The following is a 20,369-nucleotide window of genomic DNA, read 5'->3' on the forward strand; positions in this document are numbered from 1 at the left end:
TCGCAAGCCAGCGCTCAACCGCTGCACCACTGGGGAGGTCCCTTTTTATGCTTTTTTTTATGCAGCAGATGCAGAACCTTTAAGGAGCGGATATTCTGTGGGCTTTGCGCTCCCCCCACCTCCTGTAACCTCAGGACTTTTTAAATTCCCAATTTTGACGTCACGCCCCCCAGAAGACGAAGGAGATGAGTGACAGACACAGAACTACCTCCGCACGCACTCGTCTCTCCACACTCTGACGACAGCCGCCCGCACGACCCCTGGGGACACCCCGTGTCCAGCGGCACCAACGGAGCAGCGCCCGGGAGAGTCGAGGGAGGATTGAGAACCCGGAGGAGGCACCGCCAGCTCAGACCCCGGCGCACGGGGAGGACGTGCCTGGGATGGACTGACGCTCCTGAGGCGCGTAGACTGTCGCAGTGTGGGGAGGACACACGGGTCACAGGGGAGCATGGGGGGGACGGTCACGCAGGGGACCCGGGACAGTCCGTCCCCCCGCGGAGCGCCCCGCGACGGCACGAGCCCCCGCAGGCGATGGTGCCAGGCGGGTGCAGGTCCCCCCACCCACTGCCGCCTGTAGCTTCTCGTCACCCCGTTTCCTCCGCGGGCCTCGCCAGCCACCATGGAGAGAATCCCCCGTGACCGCCTTGAGGACATTCGCGACCGATGGAGGAATCCACCCGCCGAGGGCTGCTCCCGGCACCACAGGTAATGGGCCCCCTCGCCTCCTCAGCCCGACTCCACCTGGCCCAGGAACTTCCACCCCCCCAGGACTGAGAGAGAGTCCACACTTCAACTCAACTTGGCCGAAATGTCGGTCACCACAGCCAAGCCCAGGAAAGTCTCATGACATGAGCTGGAAACGCGGCCTCTCCCTGGCCGAGACTGCTTGATGCTCATCCCTGCTTGTGAGAAGGTGAGCATTTCCTCCTGGCCTGCTCTCGGGATGTATTTTCTGTCTCTCAGGATGTTCCACATATTCTTGCACACATCCAAGTTTTTACAGATTTGTTTCATGAATCTACTTATGAGTAGTACTCTTGAAAATGATATCACAAGTCAGATTAACTTATAACTAAGGACTTGATAAGGTAACTCTAGCTCAATTATTTGGCTTTCCAAAATACTCATTTAACGGATATTTAAGATTTATTTATTTATGCACACAAGAGCTGGGGTACAGGCCGTAGATGTCGGGGTTGAGAGGATTCACCAGAGACAGAGCAGGGAACAGACCAGGCCGGCTGACAAAATACACTGCTGAGGGGCGCAGCAGGCCACTCAGGAGAGGTCTGAGGCACATGGCAGTCAGCTCCCTGGCCGGCTGGGGATCCAACTTGTGCACAGTGGCTGGCAGTAGTTTGAGAGCACTGTGTTTAACCCCTGGGCCACCAGGGAGGCCCCTTACCGTTAGTTTGAGGTCAGAAGTGTGACTCCTTCATTTCCCCCCGCTTTTAATCAGGAAAGCTTTGGTTATTTGGGGTCTGTTGAGTTTCCATATGAACCTCAGTAATCTTTGTTCTATTCCTCTGAATAATGCCATCAGGATATTTATTGGGGTTGCAGTGAATCTAGAAGGGGCTTTGGGTTGGATGGCCATTTGGACAATGTTGATTCTTCTACCCCATGAGTTGGGTCTTTCTTTCCATTTCTCTACGCTTTCTATTATTTTTTCCACAATGTTTGATAGTTTTCCTTGTAAAAGTCTTTCACCTCCTCTGTTAAATTTATTCCCAGTTATTTTTTTTGCGTGTGCAATTGTAGGTGGGATGGCTTTGTTAATTTCCTCTTCTAGTTCATTATTTGTACTTAGGAAGGCATATGTTTTTCAGTGCAGAGTTTGGTGGCATTACATACACTCACTCTGTTGTGTAACTCTTATTTCTGAAACCAGGGTGTCCCAAAGGCTTACATACATCCCCAAAATAGACCTGTGTTCCTGCTGCTCATTGCTTAACCCTTTGCACTCCGCTGTCCCCTCTCAGGGGACATCGGAATTCTAGCATATCACTCGGATGTCCCCTCTCAGGGGACATTGCAATTTATTAGTGATTATGGGGAACTGAGTTATTTCAACACAACTTTTTGAGACATGCATGTTTCCCTTAAGTTTTATCTTGAAAAGGCACTATAAATTAAATCAAAATATTGTAAAATTACTAAGATATATACAAGAAATGTCAGCGGGTTTTGTGTCGGATGAGAATGTGAGATGCGTGCTCACGTCGGTCTGAGCACTTCGCGACGCCACTTGAAAAGAGTGATAAGGGGAGTTTGTAGAAGAAAGGTCGGTTTTCAAAAATAGTGTGCACTGTATAGTGAGATATATAATTACAAATAAACAGGGGCCTCCCTGGTGACGCAGCGGTTGAGCGCTGGGTTGCGAAGCTGCCCGCAGCCTCTGCAGCGCCAGTTCGATCCCCGGCTGCTCCCCGGCCACCAGAAGAGGGTCCCACATGGCGCGCAGACCTCTCCTGCCGCCCGCTGCTCCCCTCAGCAGTGTACTTCGGTCCTTCTGCCTGCTCTGCTCCCCGCTCTGGCTCTGGTGAATTCTCTCACCCTCCCGCGCTTCTGACTGTACCCAGTGCTTGTATAAATAAATAAAAATAAATCTTTAAAAAAAAAATAAATAAGTAATTACAAATAAACAAGTCCACATCTGGAGAAAAAGATTTTCAAAGCTGAGCTCATTTTGGTTTGAAGCTTCGAGCAGTGCACATAGATCTAACGAGGAGAAAATCAGAAAAGTGATTCTTTTCTTAGTGAATAACTTGTTTGGTGAAAGCTATTTTGGTAAATATCATCTTGTCAGTTAGTAATAACAATTAGAAACTTTCAACCCATGCATTTGTTTATATTTTTTATTAGAACAATGGCAAAGCGTCCAACCACGAATAAGTCTCATGATATAAGTAGTAGTTAAGATGAGCTCCACTAATCACCCTGCAATGCATATTGGGGAGTGTTACAAAACTTATCATACTGTACAAAATTATAAACAATAAAATATTGGGTTTTTTTGCAAATATACATTCCTCGATGTCACCCAATTCATATAAGTCCAATATCATTATAATACGTTACTTGGTTCCAAAATTATACTAAATAATACGAGGGTCTGTAAATGCACATTTCCGCCTCAAAGTAGCATCGAGTAGCTGTTAGACAATGTCCAGAATGGTTCGGAGTGCAAAAGGTTAACTGTTAACAAAGTCAAACTATTCTTTGTCGTCTAGCCTGGCTACATTACCAAGACGAACATGTTCTTCCCGAGCAGTTCTGCTTCTCCAGAGAAAGAGAACCTCACAGCCCAAGACCGGCCATCCACCTCGATATCTTATGGGTACACTCCCTTTCATCCAGGGGATGAACTTAGGGGTGGGGGCGACCAAGGGAGATGGCACAGACTTGCAAGTAGCACACACATCTTGTGCCCATATCCAAAGGATAAGCGCCCCACACAAGAATGGACCCATAGCCTCCCTGCTCCGTAAGTCTCAGACCGTGAAGCTGTCCACAGCCACTGCAGCAAGAACTCCATCCCCAGCTAGGGAGCTGACCCACAGGGCGCAGCACCTCTCCTGTCTCCCCGCGGCTCCCCTCAGCAGTGGATTTCAATGGATCTGCCTGTTCTGCTCCCCACTCGTCTCTGGGGATTGCTCCCTTGCCCTGGTCCACAACCTGTCCCTGGAGATCAAGGCTCCTGTAGTGTCCTCACCACTGGCACGTAGACAGTGTCTCTGGGCTGTGCTGATGCTGCACGTCCTGACCCCGGGATGCGGCTTAGCTGGGCAAGGTCCCCACAGAGCACGGTGGAGGCCTCTCCTGGGCCACCGCTGACAGCAACACCACCCACCTGGGCCGCCCACCCATCCACAGAGGCCTCACCCGTCACACCCCTGGATGTATGGGGACATGACATGAGTCCCCTGAACCCCTCACCTTCAGAGCAGAGAGTGACCCTTGCTGCAACAGCCCACATGAGTCACGTCACAGCAACAGACACTTCCAGGGAAAGTGGCACTAGCAGAGGAGCGTTGTCTTAGCAAACCCTGCAGGCCTCTTTGGACCAGGTCTGAGGTGAAGGCTGAGGGGCCCGATGCCATCTTTAATGGCGTAGGAGCCTGCAGCATCGTGGAAAGCGGCCTGTGGCCTAGGGGTGAAAACCTCAGCGACCTCCCACAGCGCGTTGAGGAATATGGCCTGTGGGCCCGAAACTCCAGGTGGAGTTTGAAGGGACCAATGTACCTCCCCCTGAATCAGGGAAGATGCTCTCAGGGGCAGAAACCCCGTCAGTCACCGACCTGGAAACACAGGATGGGGACTCTGGCCGTAGAGATGTTCCTGACTGAGGAAGCTGTGTAGAGGGCACGGGCAGGGAGGAGCAGGCGCCCAAGTCCCAAATCCATGATCAGAGACACAATACCCGATGGACAGGCCCCGAGCCCAGCCCTTGGGAGAGGATGCCACGGAGTCGACACAGGGCACGACTGCAAATCCACAGACCAAGGCTAGGTGTGGACATGCAGGCAAGTAACAGGGGCAAACAGCGGGCCTCGGAGCCTCGGGAGAGGCCTCAGGCCAAGCCCCTCAGCAAGAGACACGCCGCAGAGACCCCCACGACCAGCACCCGCTCCCTGCCCGCCACAGCCATGGGAGCCCCTGCTTCTCGGCCCCAGCGACCACCCCTCGGGACCGTTCTGCTCAGGGAGCTTTCTTGTCCTTACTCCTGTGAGTAAATGTCTGGCTCTTCTGGAACTCTGGGCTCCACTTGGAAGTACTTTCGCACCAAAGACAAGAAATGAGGAAGAGCACACCCGAGGCCTCAGACTCCGGGCCTGCTGCACAAACTCTCCGCTCGGCATCACCATGGCACCAAAGAAACACACCAGAAGGTGCCCAGGGCCGCTGAGGGGGGAGTGGTAGAGAGAGTTACATAAAGGACTTCCTTGGCCACCACCTTCCACACCGACCACTCACCCCAAGCTATGAATTGACTCAGACAAAGACCACATTCAGGACACAGCCAGCAACGGCGGAAGGGGTTATGTTCTGAACAAAGAGAGAAGGAAAAAGACCTGGATTACATCATCACCTCCAGGAGGAATACAGGGGAACGAAGAAAGGGTCAGGGGAAAGGGGAAAATGACAAAACTAGAAGGCAGATGACAGAGCTGAGACGCCAGCAGGGGATGGGGCAGAAGAGGGGCCAGGAGAGGAAGAGGAGCACCAGGGCCTGGGGTGACGGGTCACTGGCGGTGCGGACAGGACATTTGCAAGAATTATACAGAAGGGGAGCAACCCAATATTGCACAAAGATGAACAATAATTTAATAAAAAAAAATTTAGCAGGCAAGAATCCTTTCCTTTAAAAACATTTCAGGGGCCTCAGTTGGCGCAGGGGTAAAGTCTCACCACTATGAAGCTGTTCTCAGTACTGCAGACATGAGTTCGATCCCTGGCCAGGGAGGTGACCCACGGGCACAGTAGACCTATCCTGTGTCCCTACTGCCCCCCTCAGCAGTGGATTTCAGTAGATCCGCCTGTTGTGCACCCCACCCTCTCTGTGGAGAATCCTCTCACACCCTCATACCTCCGGCTTGCACCCCAGATCTTGTATGCAGAATTAATCTTCCAACAAAATTCCCTTATTTTGTAGAACTGGGGTGTAGACCAGAGGTTCGGGGGTGTTAGGATTCACCAGATACTGAGTGTGGTGACAAACAGGCAGAATCACTGAAATACCTGGCTAACGGGAGCAGCTGGTGACACAGGAGAGGCCTGCTGCGGCCATATGTGGGGCGGCTCCCTAGCTGGGGCTGAAACCCTGGCCAGAGCCGGCAATAGCACTGAGACTTAACCCCGAAGCCACCAGGGAGGCCCCAAATAGCCTTCATCATGAAAGGTAGGTAAAGACATCTGCAGACCTCAACCTATAGCCAATAGCACACAGTTCAATGTTTCCTTCTAGAGAAGGACATTTTGGAGGTGAGCAATTCCAGCATCAGGGGGCACCACAGAGGTTTAGAGTACTGGACAGAACGTGACGACTAAGTTAGAAAACACAGAGAGATCACTTACCCACGCAACATGCAGTGTGCAATGTAGACAGATAGCTGCTGTGGACAGGCATAGCATCGCCCAGGAACTTAAGAGGATACTAGAGGCAACGGCAACAGGAACAGCGACATCATCACTGCATGAATTTGGGAGAACAGAGTGAACCAGGTAACTCCACGCAATTAGGAGTGAAACTGTATGTCAGTTCCCATTGCTCTCAGCTGCATGATGTGGTTTGAGCCCCTACGTTTGGATATTTTTAAAAGACTTTTATTTATTCAAGCATACAAGAACCAGGGTACAGGCCAGATGTGTGGGAGGGTGAGAGGATGCACCAGAGACAGAGTGGGGAACAGTACAGGCAGACTGACCGAAATGCACTGCTGAAATACATGCAGTGGGCCAGAATGGAGAGGTCTGCCGCACCATGGGGCTGCTCCTGGCCGGCCAGGGAATCAAACTCCCACCGCAAAGGCCACGGACAGCTTCCCAGCACTGCGCTCAACCACCTGCACCACCAGGGGAGGCCTGCCTGCACACTCTTGACATTCAGAGCATTTCCCTCCAGTGTGGAGTTTGTCATGCCTAGTCAGGGCTGACTTCCTGAAAAGTATTCCCACTCTTCACAATCAGGAATTTTGTCCAGTGACATCTCTGATGTCCAGTGAGAGCTTGCTTACTGGAAAAAGTTTTTCCACATTCTTGACACTCTTGACATAAGGCTTCTCTCCACTGTGACTTCTCTGATGTTTACTGAGGGGTGATTTCTGGCGGAAAGCCTTCCCACATTCTGGACATTCATAGGATTTCCCTCCACTATGAATTCTCTGATGTGTAATGAGGTGTGACACGGGAAAAAGCTTTCCCACACACTTCACAATCATAGGGTTTCTCTCCAGTGTGAATTCTCTGATGTCTAATGAGGTTGGACTTACGGGAAAAAGTTTTCCCACACCCTTCACAATCATAGGGTTTCTCTCCAGTGTGACTTCTCTGATGTCTAATGAGGTGTGACTTACGGGAAAAAGCTTTCCCACACGCTTCACAATCATAGGGTTTCTCTCCAGTGTGAATTCTCTGATGTCTAATGAGGTTGGACTTACGGGAAAAAGTTTTCCCACACCCTTCACAATCATAGGGTTTCTCTCCAGTGTGACTTCTCTGATGTCTAATGAGGTGTGACTTACGGGAAAAAGCTTTCCCACACGCTTCACAATCATAGGGTTTCTCTCCAGTGTGACTTCTCTGATGTCTAATGAGGTTGGACTTACGGGAAAAAGCTTTCCCACACCCTTCACAATCATAGGGTTTCTCTCCAGTGTGAATTCTCTGATGTTTACTGAGGGATGTCTTCCATTGGAAAGTCTTCCTACATTCTTGACATTTATAAGGCTTCTCTCCAGTGTGAATTCTCTGATGCTCACTGAGGTAACACTTACTGGAAAAAGCTTTCCCACACCCTTCACATTCATAGGGTTTCTCTCCAGTGTGACTTCTCTGATGGAGACTGTGGGATGAGTTACTACAATAAGCTTTCCCACACTCTTCACAATAATAGGGTTTCTCTCCAGTGTGAATTCTCTGATGTTTACTGAGGGATGATTTTCACTGGAAAGTCTTCCTAAACTCTTGACATTCATAAGGCTTCTCTCCAATGTGACATCTCTGATGTTGACTGAGGGATGATTTCCATTGGAAAGTCTTACTACACTCTTGACATTCATAAGGCTTCTCTCCACTGTGAATTATCTGAAGCTCACTGAGGTAATACTTACTGTAAAAAGCTTTCCCACACCCTTCACATCCATAGGGTTTCTCTCCAGTGTGAATTCTCTGATGTCTAATAAGGTGTGCCTTACTAGAAAAAGCTTTCCCACACCCTTCACAATCATAGCGTTTCTCACCAGTGTGACCGCTCTGATGTTCAGTGAGGGATGATTTCCAGTGGAAAGTCTTCCTACACTCTTGACATTCGTAAGACTTCTCTCCAGTGTGAATTCTCTGATGCTCAGTAAGGTGAGACTTCCTGGAAAAAGCTTTCCCACACCCTTCACATTCATAGCATTTCTCTCCAGTGTGAGTCCTCTCATGTAGAACAAGAACTGACTTACAGGAGAACACTTTCCTGCACGCCTGACATTCATAGGGTTTCTCCATTGTATGAGTTCTCTGATGGACACTAAAAGCAGATTTCCGCCTGAAAGTTTTCTTACACACCTGACACGGGTAGCACTTCACTCCCGTTTGAGACTGTGGATGTAAAGTGAGGGCAGTCTTCCATGAGTAAGTTTTCACATAATCGTTAGAGCCAAACAACTTCACTGCAGTGAGATTTCTCTGGTATCCCCTCTGTAAGGAAATCTCAGCGGTGCCCCCACACTCATCAGGTTGATCGTCTGCTTGTGTTTTCTGATGTTCAGTCAGAACAGAGGTTTTAGAGGCCGCTTCACCATATCTCTTATATCCCAAATTATTCTTTCCTAACTGGGTACTCTCACGCGGATAGGTGTGAAATGTGTTTCTGAGACTGGCCCCACTTTTACAACATTCCTTCTGCTCATGTTCAACATACCTAGGAGGATTCAAATGCACTGGAGTCATGTCCGCAGCTCTCCCCTTTTCATTACAACTGCAGGGAGTCTGTCTTCCTTGGGTTCTGTCTCGGACAACGAAAGGTACCTCATCACGGGCGTCCCTGCACTCATTGAATTTACGCACAATCCCTTCCAGAAGGGCTCCTCTAGGTGTAACTACTGTTTCTTCACTCACAACTTTTCCTTGTTCACGAAATTCAAAAGGCTGTTGAAAGTTCTGAATCACCTGGTGACTAAGGTGCTCAGGATACTTGATGGGTTCCCTCATTCTACTAAAGACCTCCTTGTTCTCTCCAGCATTCCCTTCATGAGGCTCACCAGGGATCATCATGGCCCTACATATAGTAAAGTTCTCAGGCATCATCGCTGAATTGTTTTCATTTTTGATACTATGGTTCAAACAATGAATTGAGTGCAAATTGCTTTTTTCCATTAAGTCAGTTCTCTCGTTGGATGGTATTTTGCTGCTGGTGGTAAGAACTTGCCACACATGTCTGCCCTGATTTGCAGGGCTGTCCTGAGTCAGGTGATCCACAGTATGGAAATCTAAAGTGAGATAAAAATGACCATGTCTCTAAAAAGTAAGCATTTTGAGTGAATACTACTAAGCGGCACGAAAGTTCCTATATTACAACATAATTTGCAGGTATTGATTTTCTGATTCATGCTTTTTGCCCATAGTAAATAATGGGGAGAATAGATTTTTTGGTATTTTTTCTTTAGCATAGGAGATCTGGGGTGTAGACCAGAGGTGCAGGAGTGGGGGTGCTGTAGGGGAGCGTGCTGTAGGGGAGTGTGATGACCAGAACAGGCGGACTGACTGAAATAAACTGTTGAGGGGAGCAACAGGTGAGACTGGAGAGATTTGCTGTGCCAAAGTCGGTGAACTCCTTCACTGTGGATCAAACTCAGGCCATAATAGTGAGAGCTAAGAGACTTAATCCCTAGGCCTCCGGGGAGGCCCCAATTAACAGATTTTCTAATGCCCAACCAGGATAACAAAGCAGTAAATCTAATTTCACAATGGTTTTATAAAGTCATAAATATTTGGTACATATAGTCTTTTAACTAGAGTTGTCGATTTCAACCAGAAGCATTTCACCCAACATAGATCCTACACACTTTCTTTCTTAGACTGACCCTGTGCAACTCTTGAGGGTACTTTCTGAATTACCAAGCCCTACAGAGGCCATGGCTTTCCCAGAAACCTGTGGACTGAGAGACCCAGTCATTGCCCAGGCACTTTAAGCAAGAGGCCTGCTGAGACACAAGGACTCTGCTTCTCCATTTCCTTAGTTCTTCTTTCGACTCTGGCCTAGGCCACGGTCACCTGCAGAGGTTCTCAGAGGCATGTGCTTCCCTCCACGGAAGAGACCAGTCAGTTCATATTTAAATATCATTTCACATAAGGCTCAGAATCCTAATACATGCAGCAAACTCCGCCTCATCATTGTGTCCCACATTCCTGCTAAGCGATAGGAAAAAAGTTCTCCATCCATCCTGTGCTATCAGCATTAAAGTCTTTTCTCACATCCTTCTGAGAGCAACACCGTGGTGTTCTCAACGCACTCCCTGAAACCTGTGTTTCTGCTTTGTTCATAGCAGCTCCAGTTTCTATGTCATGTGTGACTCTCAGCTACATCACACTGTCGTAGATTCCTTTACTTTCCTCCCAATGATTCCCACGAGAAGGTGGAATTGCACAGGTCACACTGCTCCTCAAGGTATGAGCCCCCAACCTGAAACTCTTGGTGCCATGGCTTTAGAAACCACCACCTCAGGTTCCCCCTCCCATGTCACAGAACATCCCTTCCAAAGCTGAACAATTCTGGGTCCTCCTCAGCCTCACAGTTACTATGAGGGTGGTCACAACGCTTGCCCCTGAAACACTACTCATGTTCTAAATAACTCTCCAGTCAACACCTCTCTATCCCTTTTGAGTTAGTCACCTGCTCAGTGACATCTCCAATAGCAATACATAGCCGCTATCCCAGACTGCAGAGGAACTACAGATATGACATGTCAGTGCAACCCATTCACCTCACCTGAGCTCTGAAAGAAAAGAATTAATCTCTATAATGATGTGTATGGAGCACACACAAAAACAACATCCCCCACTTTGTTTCATTCATGCTGGTCAAACATCCTCTGTGGCTTTACCTCTCTATTAATAAATGTATTTATTACATATTCTTTCCTCACAGAGTGTATAACTTCAGAATGTAAAGATCATTTCTGTGAGTACTGTTGCTCTCCCCTCTCAGAAAATTTACCACTGGCTAAACTTCCCATAAACATACGGAAAGAATAAAAAAATTCCTCAACAGGAACCTAAAGAAAACAGTCTATGAGAATACACTAAGAGAGAGAATAGAGATATGTGATTACTGCAGAATCATCCCCATGTATCAGGGACTGCATACTGGTTTAAGAATATAGACAACCATTATTAACAGAGCAGGACGAAATTCACAAGAGAGTAATATTTGGAAACTGAAAAAGAATCAGTTTGTTATATGCAGACACACTCTCCAAGATTGGACACTGGAAAAGCACCTCAGTGTGGCCAATATTACTGGCCACACTCCCAGCCTCCTCTCAGTCTCCCGGCCTGGCAAGCACTGACTGACCTGAGAGGTCCTGGTTTGGTGGATCGTCCACAGACCACGACTGTAATCCCTGCTCCGACCTGATGCTCTCCTCAGGATCGGTAACACAGTGCCCTGTGATGAGAAACAGTGTGGGTCTTCAATCAAGTTCAACTTCAGTCTCTGAAAACTAACAAATGCAGTGTGAAGAGCTGTGCAAAAGAGGCCAATCTGAATCTTTCCAAAGGAAAACCGAAACACCCACAATGTACACTGACTGCCATGTTCAACCTCACCAACACTCAGTTTCATAAGCAAGTGCACACTTATCAGTGCAGAAGACAGCATTGCACTAGAGTGTTACACTGGAGCTTCCTCACCTAGGGACACCAGGTGATTGCAGGTTTCCAGCATCACATCCCAGTACAGGGTCCTCTGAGCTTCACTCAGGTACTGCCACTCCTGCCACGTGAAGTTCACAGCCACATCTTCAAATGACACCGTCCCTTCTGAGGGAACATTTCTCATCTCAGGGCCGGCAGCCTGGGTCAGACAGAGCAAGTGCAAACACATCTTATTTTGTGGGTCTTCGGTCCTGTATAGAATTCGCAGTTGAAAGAGCCTCGCCTCTACATTCACCCCTTTGGTCCTACAAGTAGAACTATAGCTTACCTTATATATTTGGAAGTGTCTATGATTCTAAGAAAAAAAGGATGAATAAAATTGGCTCCTTGAGGAGCTGATAGCCTGGCTGGCAGGTGTAACAGACATACACCCGGAATCATGTGCTAAAGGAGCTTCATAACAAATGAAAAGCATGTGCAACTTTGTGCCAATATTTTACTCCTGTGACCTCAAAGCCTGCTATCTCCAACTCACAGTAAACAAAAACTGAGCCCGAAACCAGGATGTTCAAGCAATGAGGTGGGAAAAAGCAAAGGTAAGAGATGTTCAACTACAACCAAGTATTAACCAGAGATGCACTATGGGGGGTGGAGAGATTAGGGTTAAAATAAGGGGGGGTGGGATGTATGGGGACTATAACCAAGATGAAAATGCGTAACTTGCGCAGAAATAAAAAATGATGTAAAATATATATAAAATAAAATTTTAAGAAAAGATGTTCAGCTGACAGAGTCAGAAGAAGATAGAACAGGTCATCACTTCTAAAATGGAAGGACAAAGGGGAGGAGAACTTGGTAATAACTTGGTGGCTGAGGTACGAGGAATGTTTTCCTAATATGCTGTCTGCATGACGGGCTGGTAGACACTGGAATTCCACCCGCAACTGGACATGTGTCTGATAGATCAGGAAGTCTAAGGTGAAAACAGAAATTTGGGAATCAGGTCCTCCCTGGTGGCACAAGAGTTTAAGTCTCAGCACTATGAAGCTATCGGCAGCTGCTGCAGCAAGAATTCGATCCCCAACCAGGGAGCTATCCACAAGGCACAGCAGGGTTCTCCTGTCTCCCCACTGCTCCCCTCAGCAGTGTATTTCAGTCAGTCTGCCTGTTCTGTTCCCCGCTCTGTCTCTGGTGAATCCTCTCACCCCCTGCACCTGTGGCCTACACCCCAGCATTTATTTGCATACATAAAATAAATATTAAAGAAATATCTCCAGGATATTATTGATAGTTTTCATCACCGTAGGGGAGAACATGGTGACCAGAACAAAAGGTATTGAAAGAAGAGGAAAAACAACTAGAAGAGACAAATATTTCTTTTGGAGAAAGAAAAAAATAGATCATAGCAATGAAAGAGTTTTGAAAAATAAGATACACGGTATAAGAAAACAAACATCTTAAGAAATCCCTAAATTTATTCCATCATTTCCTTTCCTGTGTAGTAAATCCTGTGCACCTCTACATACATATAGAATAGGAACCCATTAAAATAAATTTCCATTTGTATTAGCTAAAAAAGGATTCAGAGGATTTTTCCTCAACACAAAACAAGTCCTTGACAGCCACAGGCGACATCAACATTCCCAGTGACAGAAGGACTAACAAAGACACTCAGTGTCCCCTATTCACAATGGGTTTGGGTGACGCTAGGTAACAACAACAACAACAACAAAAAGACAACATACATAAAAATGGTCATAACTAGTTATAATTCATTCTTGGAAAACTAATGAAAGCCAAAGTAAAGCGACTCTGGAAAGGAAAACCCAATGAGCAGACTATAACACACACCCGTGTTCACACACACAGGAGCTCCTGTACACTGCCAGTGAAATGACAAAACAGTAAGCAATGCATGTAGCGGAACCAAGGGCAGAGACTCGCTGGAATAAAGAATCCCGGAGGGTTAAACAATGAAATAAACAAATGCAAAGACACAACAGCATCCAGGACACGATGAGCCTGCTGCACTGACAGCAACTCTCGCAAGGTAACCCGGCGCATCCCAGTTCTAGGAAAACAAAAATGCATTTATTTACAGGCTCATTGATTAAAACACTAAAACGAGAAATAAAACAACAGCAGAGAGAAGGTGGATGGCTCATTTCTGCGCACAGAAACTCACGGGGACCTCCCAGCAGGAGTGGGCTCAGGATGCCATAAAAGGACAATATGACGAAATGGGACAATACAATCCCCTCGCACTTTCGACCCTGTTCAAAATGGAAATGTGCAGCCATGAGTAAAGGACTGGAATACACAGCTCTGCAAATCACATACCCAAGCGGGTCCTAACACATGAACGTTCTCAATACGATCAGTCACGAAGGAAAAATGAATCAGAAGTACAAGAGATGAAATTTCACATCCGCTGGGATCGCAATGATTTAAAAAGAAAGAAAAGCACAAGTACTGGCAAAAATTGGGACCTGGCTCCCTTGCACACTGTTGGGGCAAACATAAATGATGCAGCCAGGAGGGAAGACAGGAAGGTGATTCTTGGGAAAAGGGAACTCAGAATGACAGGAGGACCCACCCCCACCCCGGGGTGTTCACCAATAGCAGGGACAGCAGGAACGGGCAGAGACGTTTGCTCACCTACTGTCACTGCACCACCAGTCATTACAGCCCAAAGCAAAATCAACCCAAGCCCCAGGTGATGGATTAATGGACAAATAAGACTGGTAAATACACATAAGAGATTATTAATGAGCCTCACAATGGAACTAAACAATGACACACACTACAATATGAATGCACTCCTGTACGATACCTATGAAATGACAAAACAGTTAACAATGCAATAAAATAAGAGATTCACCAAGAAAACAAGGTGTAATAAGACTCCATTCATACAGGTCTGAGTCGTCAAACTCTTGAAAACAGAAAGTAAATGGTGGATACAGGGGCTGAGGGACTGAGCAGTTGGGAGCGAGAGTTTAATGAGTACAGTATTTCATTACTGGGAAATAAAAAAATCTGGAAGGTGGTGATGGCTGTATAACACTGTCAGATACTAAAATCCAAAGAACACCACATACAATGACAGCGAAAGGAGACTTTTTATTTTACATTTAAATAAAGGGTCAGGGGCTTTCCTGGTGGCTCAAAGGTAAAGGCACTACCTATGGAGCTGTCCCGCAGCCACAGCAGCACGAGTTCAATCCCCAGCCAGAGAGCTACCCTCATGGCATGGCAGACCTCTCCTGACTCGCCCACTGCTCCCCTCAGCAGTGTATTTCAATGGATTTGCCGGTTCTGCTCCCCACTCTGTCTCTGGAGAATCCTCCCCCCGCCAAACCTCTGGGCCATACCCCAGTTTCTGTATGCATAAATAAGTTCATCTTTTAAATTATGAATGAATGAATGAATGAATGAATGAAGACGGGAGACCAGATCGGAACACAGGGATTAGCTACATTCAGGAGCACAAGATACTCAAGCATTCAGGGACACAGAAAAGAAATCATCAGAGAGACCATGACAGAAGCAAACACAAAGAAATTTGCATCTTCCAAAACACTGAAGACAGAGGAAAACTCACCAACACATAAGACGAGGTCAACATTGCACTGATCCCCCCAAAAAACAGACAGCATAAAAGGGAAAAATAGACCAACACCATCAAAAAACAGAGAAGTGAAAATCCTCAACAAATTCCAACCGACTTAATACAGCAACATGGAGTCTCCCTGGTGAAGCAAGGGGTTAAGACAAAGCACTATGAAGCTATCCACAGCCCCTGCAGCATGAGTTCAATCCCCAGTCAGGGAACTCACCCACACGGCACACCTGACCTCTCCTGTCTCCTTGCTGTTCCCCTTAGTAGTGTATTTCACCAGATATGCCTGTTTTGTTCCCCACTCTGTCTGTGGTCAATCCTCTCACCCACCACATGTCTGGCCTGTACCCCAGCTCTTATATGGATATATAAATCAATCTATAAAATTCCAAATGGCTTAAATATTTGGTGATGTACTTGACAGAAAATATAGGGACACACTAAGGACAGTTGCCCCAAAGTGCACTAGGGAACACAACCCCAAAACCCAGGGAAACAAAAGGAAAAATCAACAAGAGGGACACCATTAAACCTAAAAGCTTTCACACCTTAAAAGAAACCAGCCCAAAAACTGAAAGGCAGTCTACAGAACAGAAAAAGATTCTCCATGCCACACATGTGAGAAGGGGTTCATTCCAAAATTTGTAACATCCCCAAACAATGTGAGAAACCAACTGATGACTCAATTTAAAATGGACAAAGGGGGGGCCTCCCTGGTGACACAAGGGGTTGGGACGCAGCCTATGAAGCTCTCCACAGCCTCTGCAGTGCGAGTTCGATCACTGGCCGTTAGGGAGCAACCCACATGGTGCAGCAGACCTCTCCTGACTCCCCACTGCTCCCCTCAGCAGTGTCTTTCAGTAAGTCTGCCTGTTCTTCTCCCCACTCTGTCTCTGGTGAATCCTCTCACCCTCTGCACCTCTCGCCTGTACCCCAGTTCTTGTATGCATAAATGAATAAATCTCAATTAAAAAATGGACAAAGGAACTACATACACTCTTCTCTAGAGAGGGAATTCTGACATCCTACAGACAATAGGTATGTTCACCTTAACTTATTTTAAGAGAAATGTAAATTAAAAGCACACTTAGATGCCACCTCACCCTTGACAAGGCCCAAATGAAAACGAATGGATTTATACAAAACGGGGGGTGAGGGGTGAGAATTTTTTGGGGACTACAAAGAAGATGTAAATGATTACACTGTGCAAAAATGAAAATGATGTAAAATAGTATTTAAAAAAGTGAAACACTAAAAAAAAAATAAGAAAACAAATATGAAATGAACAACGCTGGAGAGGGCACAGAGAAAAGGGAGCTCTCACCCACAGCTGGTGGCCATGACAGTCGGAACAGACCCTGTGGATGAGGGTGCAGAGGTTTCTTAAGGAAATAAAAACGGAAATTCCATATCATCTGCAATACTTCTACACACTATCCTCACAGGAAAACTCAAACACAAAAAGATTTATCCCATCCATGAGCAGAGCAGCTGTGTTTCCAACTGCCCAGTCATGGCCCAATCTACATCCCTTTGGCAGAGGCAGGGCAGGAAGTGTGGAGCACACTCAGTGGAGCACTGCAGGGTTGTGAGGAAGGAGCAAAGGGCCACACTTAGGATAAAATGGGTGGGCAAGGAGGTGATGTTGTTTTTTTTTTTCTTTTTTAAAAAATATTTATTTATTTATTTATGCATATAGGAGCTGGGGTACAAGCCAGAGGTGCAGGGGAGGAAGGTGAGAGGATTCACCAGAGACAGAGCAGGGAACAGAACAGGCAGATAGACCGAAATACAGTGCCGAGAGACACGGCAGGCCAGTCAGGTCTGCTGCGCCATGTGGGTAGCTCCCTGGCTGGCCGGGGGATGGAACTTGTGCTGCAGAGACTACAGACAGCCCCATCGGTTGCATCTCAACCCCTTGTGCCACCAGGGAGGCCCCAGGAGGTGCTACTCTTGAGTGAAATAAGCCAAAAAGTAAAGACACATATGAGATGGCTTCACTCATCTGTGGAAAATAAATACCCAAAAAGTATTTACAGCCAAAATACTTGAATAAAATTTGAACAGGGTCATTTGAAGGTAAAGATGACCACCAGAGGGAACAGGGAAATGGGTGGAGTAGTTAGGGAGGCAGGCAGACGGGGGATGTGCCAGGGTGGTTTGCTAGAGGGGGAAACTAGGGGTAGGGCAAGACCCATTAGGATTGTAGGAAAAAACTGACAACTATTTCAGCAGAAGGCTTTTAGTTCTACACATGTCAATGACAGATCGAGGAGGAAAAATAAGTAAAAGAGTAAGAAAAAAAGTATAAGAAGCTTTAAAAAAATTTAAAAAAATGAAATTTCCCCAAGGTCACACACGGTGTTCTCAAACATGGCAGGAAATTTTGGCGAGTGTAACTGGACTGGAGAGCAACTTAGGGTGTAGTGAGTGTCACTAGAAATGCATTCAGACCACACCAAGGAGAAATGCGCAGGAGCAGTGGAAACAACGGCCAGAAAAAAGGACTCTGAAGAGTCTACTGGGCACCTTCGGTTTGCAGGCCACCTGAGAGAAAGGCAGGGGCAGGTGTGTAAGGATCCCCCATTGGACTCAACGGCACACATGCCAAGACTGATGCCTACATGAAAGGCTCCGAGAGTTGTGCAGGACACAGTATATGATTTTAGCTACTGCACAGAAACCTTAAAAATTCAGTTGGGGCCTCCTGGGGGGACCAAGGAGTTGAGCGTTGGATTTTGAAGCTGCCCGCAGCCTCTGCAGCTCCAGTTCGATCGCCAGCAAGGGTCCCACATGGCGCGCAGACCTCTCCTGCTGCCCGCTGCTCCCCTCAGCAGTGTACTTCGGTCCTTCTGCCTGCTCTGCTCCCCGCTCTGGCTCTGGTGAATTCTCTCACCCTCCTGTGCTTCTGACTGTACCCAGTGCTTGTATAAATAAACAAATCTTGAAAAAAAATCAGTTGTCCTTTTTAAAAGACATGTGGCTCCTTCACCCCCATTCTGCACTCAGGTCCTCAGGCCCCATCCTCCCCCTCCTCCCTCACCCCGCACCGGACCAGCGCAGAGCAGGGAATTGTTTCTGTCCAGCGGGGTGAAGAGCCACAGTCCACACCTTCAGCGTCATCAACCGTGACCCAGGTACAGACTCTGACTCTGCGCTGCATGAGCACCAGGGCAGAGCCCCATCTTCACACATGCTGGACATGTGAAGTGCCTGGATCTACGCCACACCTTTCTCTGGTGAGGAATGTGTCCCTGGAGAAAACTATGTTTCTAATGTACATGTCCTTGAGGTACTCCCATAAAGTCAATGCACCGAGCTGAAGCAAACACAGCACTCACTGGTCCATTGTGGCTGCTCTCACAGAGGCATGAGGGCTCTGAAGGCGGTGCTGGGAGGGGCGATGGGGTCCAGCACAGAGGACGGAGGCAGCTGCACGGGGTCCTGGAGTCTCCTGGCCACAGCCCGCCACGCACTGCCTGGAGACACCAGAGAGTCACTGCGGGTGACGGCCGTGTGACACTTCTAGAAGGGGCAGGAAAGGCCCCGCGAGTCCATGAGCGGCAGAACTTGGGTTTACGGTTCACCATAACTTAACAAAAGGTGACACTGCCCACTGCCTCATCAACAGTCACGCCAAGAACAACAGTCTCAAAGCTGAGGAGTCACTTCAGCGTGTGGCCACGATTTCCAACAAGACGACGCCCCGAACGCACTGTTCTGCCAGGACACCCCGGCAGTGGCTCCGCGCCGCTTCCCGCCCTCCTCTCCGTGGTCACCCTGACAGGGACACGGTCCCCCTGGGTGCACACATCCAGGCAGGAGGCCAGAGTGCAGCAGCCAGCAGGACACCGCCTGGGGAACTCGAAGGGCGCCTGGAAATTCAGACAAGTAGCCTCTAACACCCCAGGAACTCCACCCCCCACCGCGCCCGCCCTGCCAACCCAGTTTCCCAGGACCTCCCCGCCCCCACAGGGGCGCCTCCCCCTGGCAACCTGAGTGAAGTCACCCTCCCACCTTGGGTCCGTGAATCTGGCCCCGGGCGCAATACAACCCCCCCCAGAAACGCAGCCTGGCTCTCCTCTCCCTCACCGCTGACTTTAGGGGGGCCCAGAGGAGTCAGCGCGCATACGCACAGTCGGACCCGTGCTTCCCCAGGGCCCCCGCCTCGGGGACCCCGTGCCCCGCCCCGGGAAGACCCCAGGCAGCGTCCGGGGTTAGGGCCGGGCGGCCGCGCCTGGGACACCCCGGAAAGGCCGGGACGTTCTCCCCAACCGCCCTGCCCCGCCCCCACGCGCGCTACGGGGGGAATCGGCTCCAAAGCGCCCAACTCCACGCGGCCGGGGGCCCCGCTCGCCCGCGCTCCCCGCTCCCCAACCCCCTGGCGTCTCCGCTCACCCGAGCCTGGCCTCCCGGACAAACCCGCGCTCACCTCGGGGCGCCCCAGCGCTCGCGGAGGCGCCAGAACGTTCGGGAAGACGGGGGCGGGGCCGCGCCTGCGCAGATCACGGAAGCCTCGCCCAGAAACCTCCGCGGGAACCACAGGGGCTGGAGACTACATTTCCCACAACCCCTTGCGCAGCCCGTCGGGCCGTCCTCGGGGTGGGGTTGCGGCCTGGAAGTGGGAGGAGTGGAGGTTGAGGAGAACCGGCAGGTGGGTGAGGCCCATGAAAACTGCAGGGCCCATAACGGGTTCAGGGCTCTGAAGGAAGAGAGCTCAACAGGGCCGCCCTGGGGCTGAAGGGGTTAAGCACCGCGCTGACTGACAAGCTATCTGCCCCCTCCACAGCAGGGAGCCTCCCACAGGGCATGGCAGACCTCTCCCTTCTTGCCCTCTGCTTCCCTCAGTAGTGTATTTCAGTCAGTCGGCCTGTGCTATGCCCCACTCTGTCTCTGGTGAATCCTCTCTCTCTCTCTCTCTCTCTCTCTCTCTCTCTCTCTCACACACACACACACACACACACACACACACACACCCTTTGGCCTGCACCCCAGCTCTTGTATGAATAAATTTTAAAAAATATACATAAGAAGTTCACATATAGTCTAAACAAGACATTCAGATACCAAGACACATTTCATCAAAATCAACATTCAGGTATTTAAGAAGCATCTTGACCTTCTGATACCTGGATCACAGAGTCGGTGTTCAACATAAAGA

The 20,369-nt window shown here is 48.6% G+C and overlaps 1 protein-coding gene across 1 annotated transcript; it reads right to left on the minus strand.

Annotated features, from left to right (window-relative positions):
• Positions 1-6,662: 6,662 nt before the first annotated feature.
• Positions 6,663-19,649, minus strand: LOC129146161 (zinc finger protein 345-like). Its single transcript, XM_054697660.1, is given in 6 exon segments — positions 6,663-6,909; positions 6,911-9,200; positions 11,285-11,377; positions 11,623-11,785; positions 18,550-18,733; positions 19,641-19,649. Coding segments are annotated over 4 exon segments (2,751 nt in total). The 5' UTR covers positions 11,771-11,785; positions 18,550-18,733; positions 19,641-19,649; the 3' UTR covers positions 6,663-6,689.
• Positions 19,650-20,369: the final 720 nt, after the last annotated feature.

The sequence above is a fragment of the Talpa occidentalis genome, unplaced genomic scaffold (assembly GCF_014898055.3).
Source record: "Talpa occidentalis isolate TD23 unplaced genomic scaffold, MPIMG_talOcc4v2.1 talOcc4.18, whole genome shotgun sequence".
Classification (NCBI taxonomy): Eukaryota; Metazoa; Chordata; class Mammalia; order Eulipotyphla; family Talpidae; genus Talpa; species Talpa occidentalis.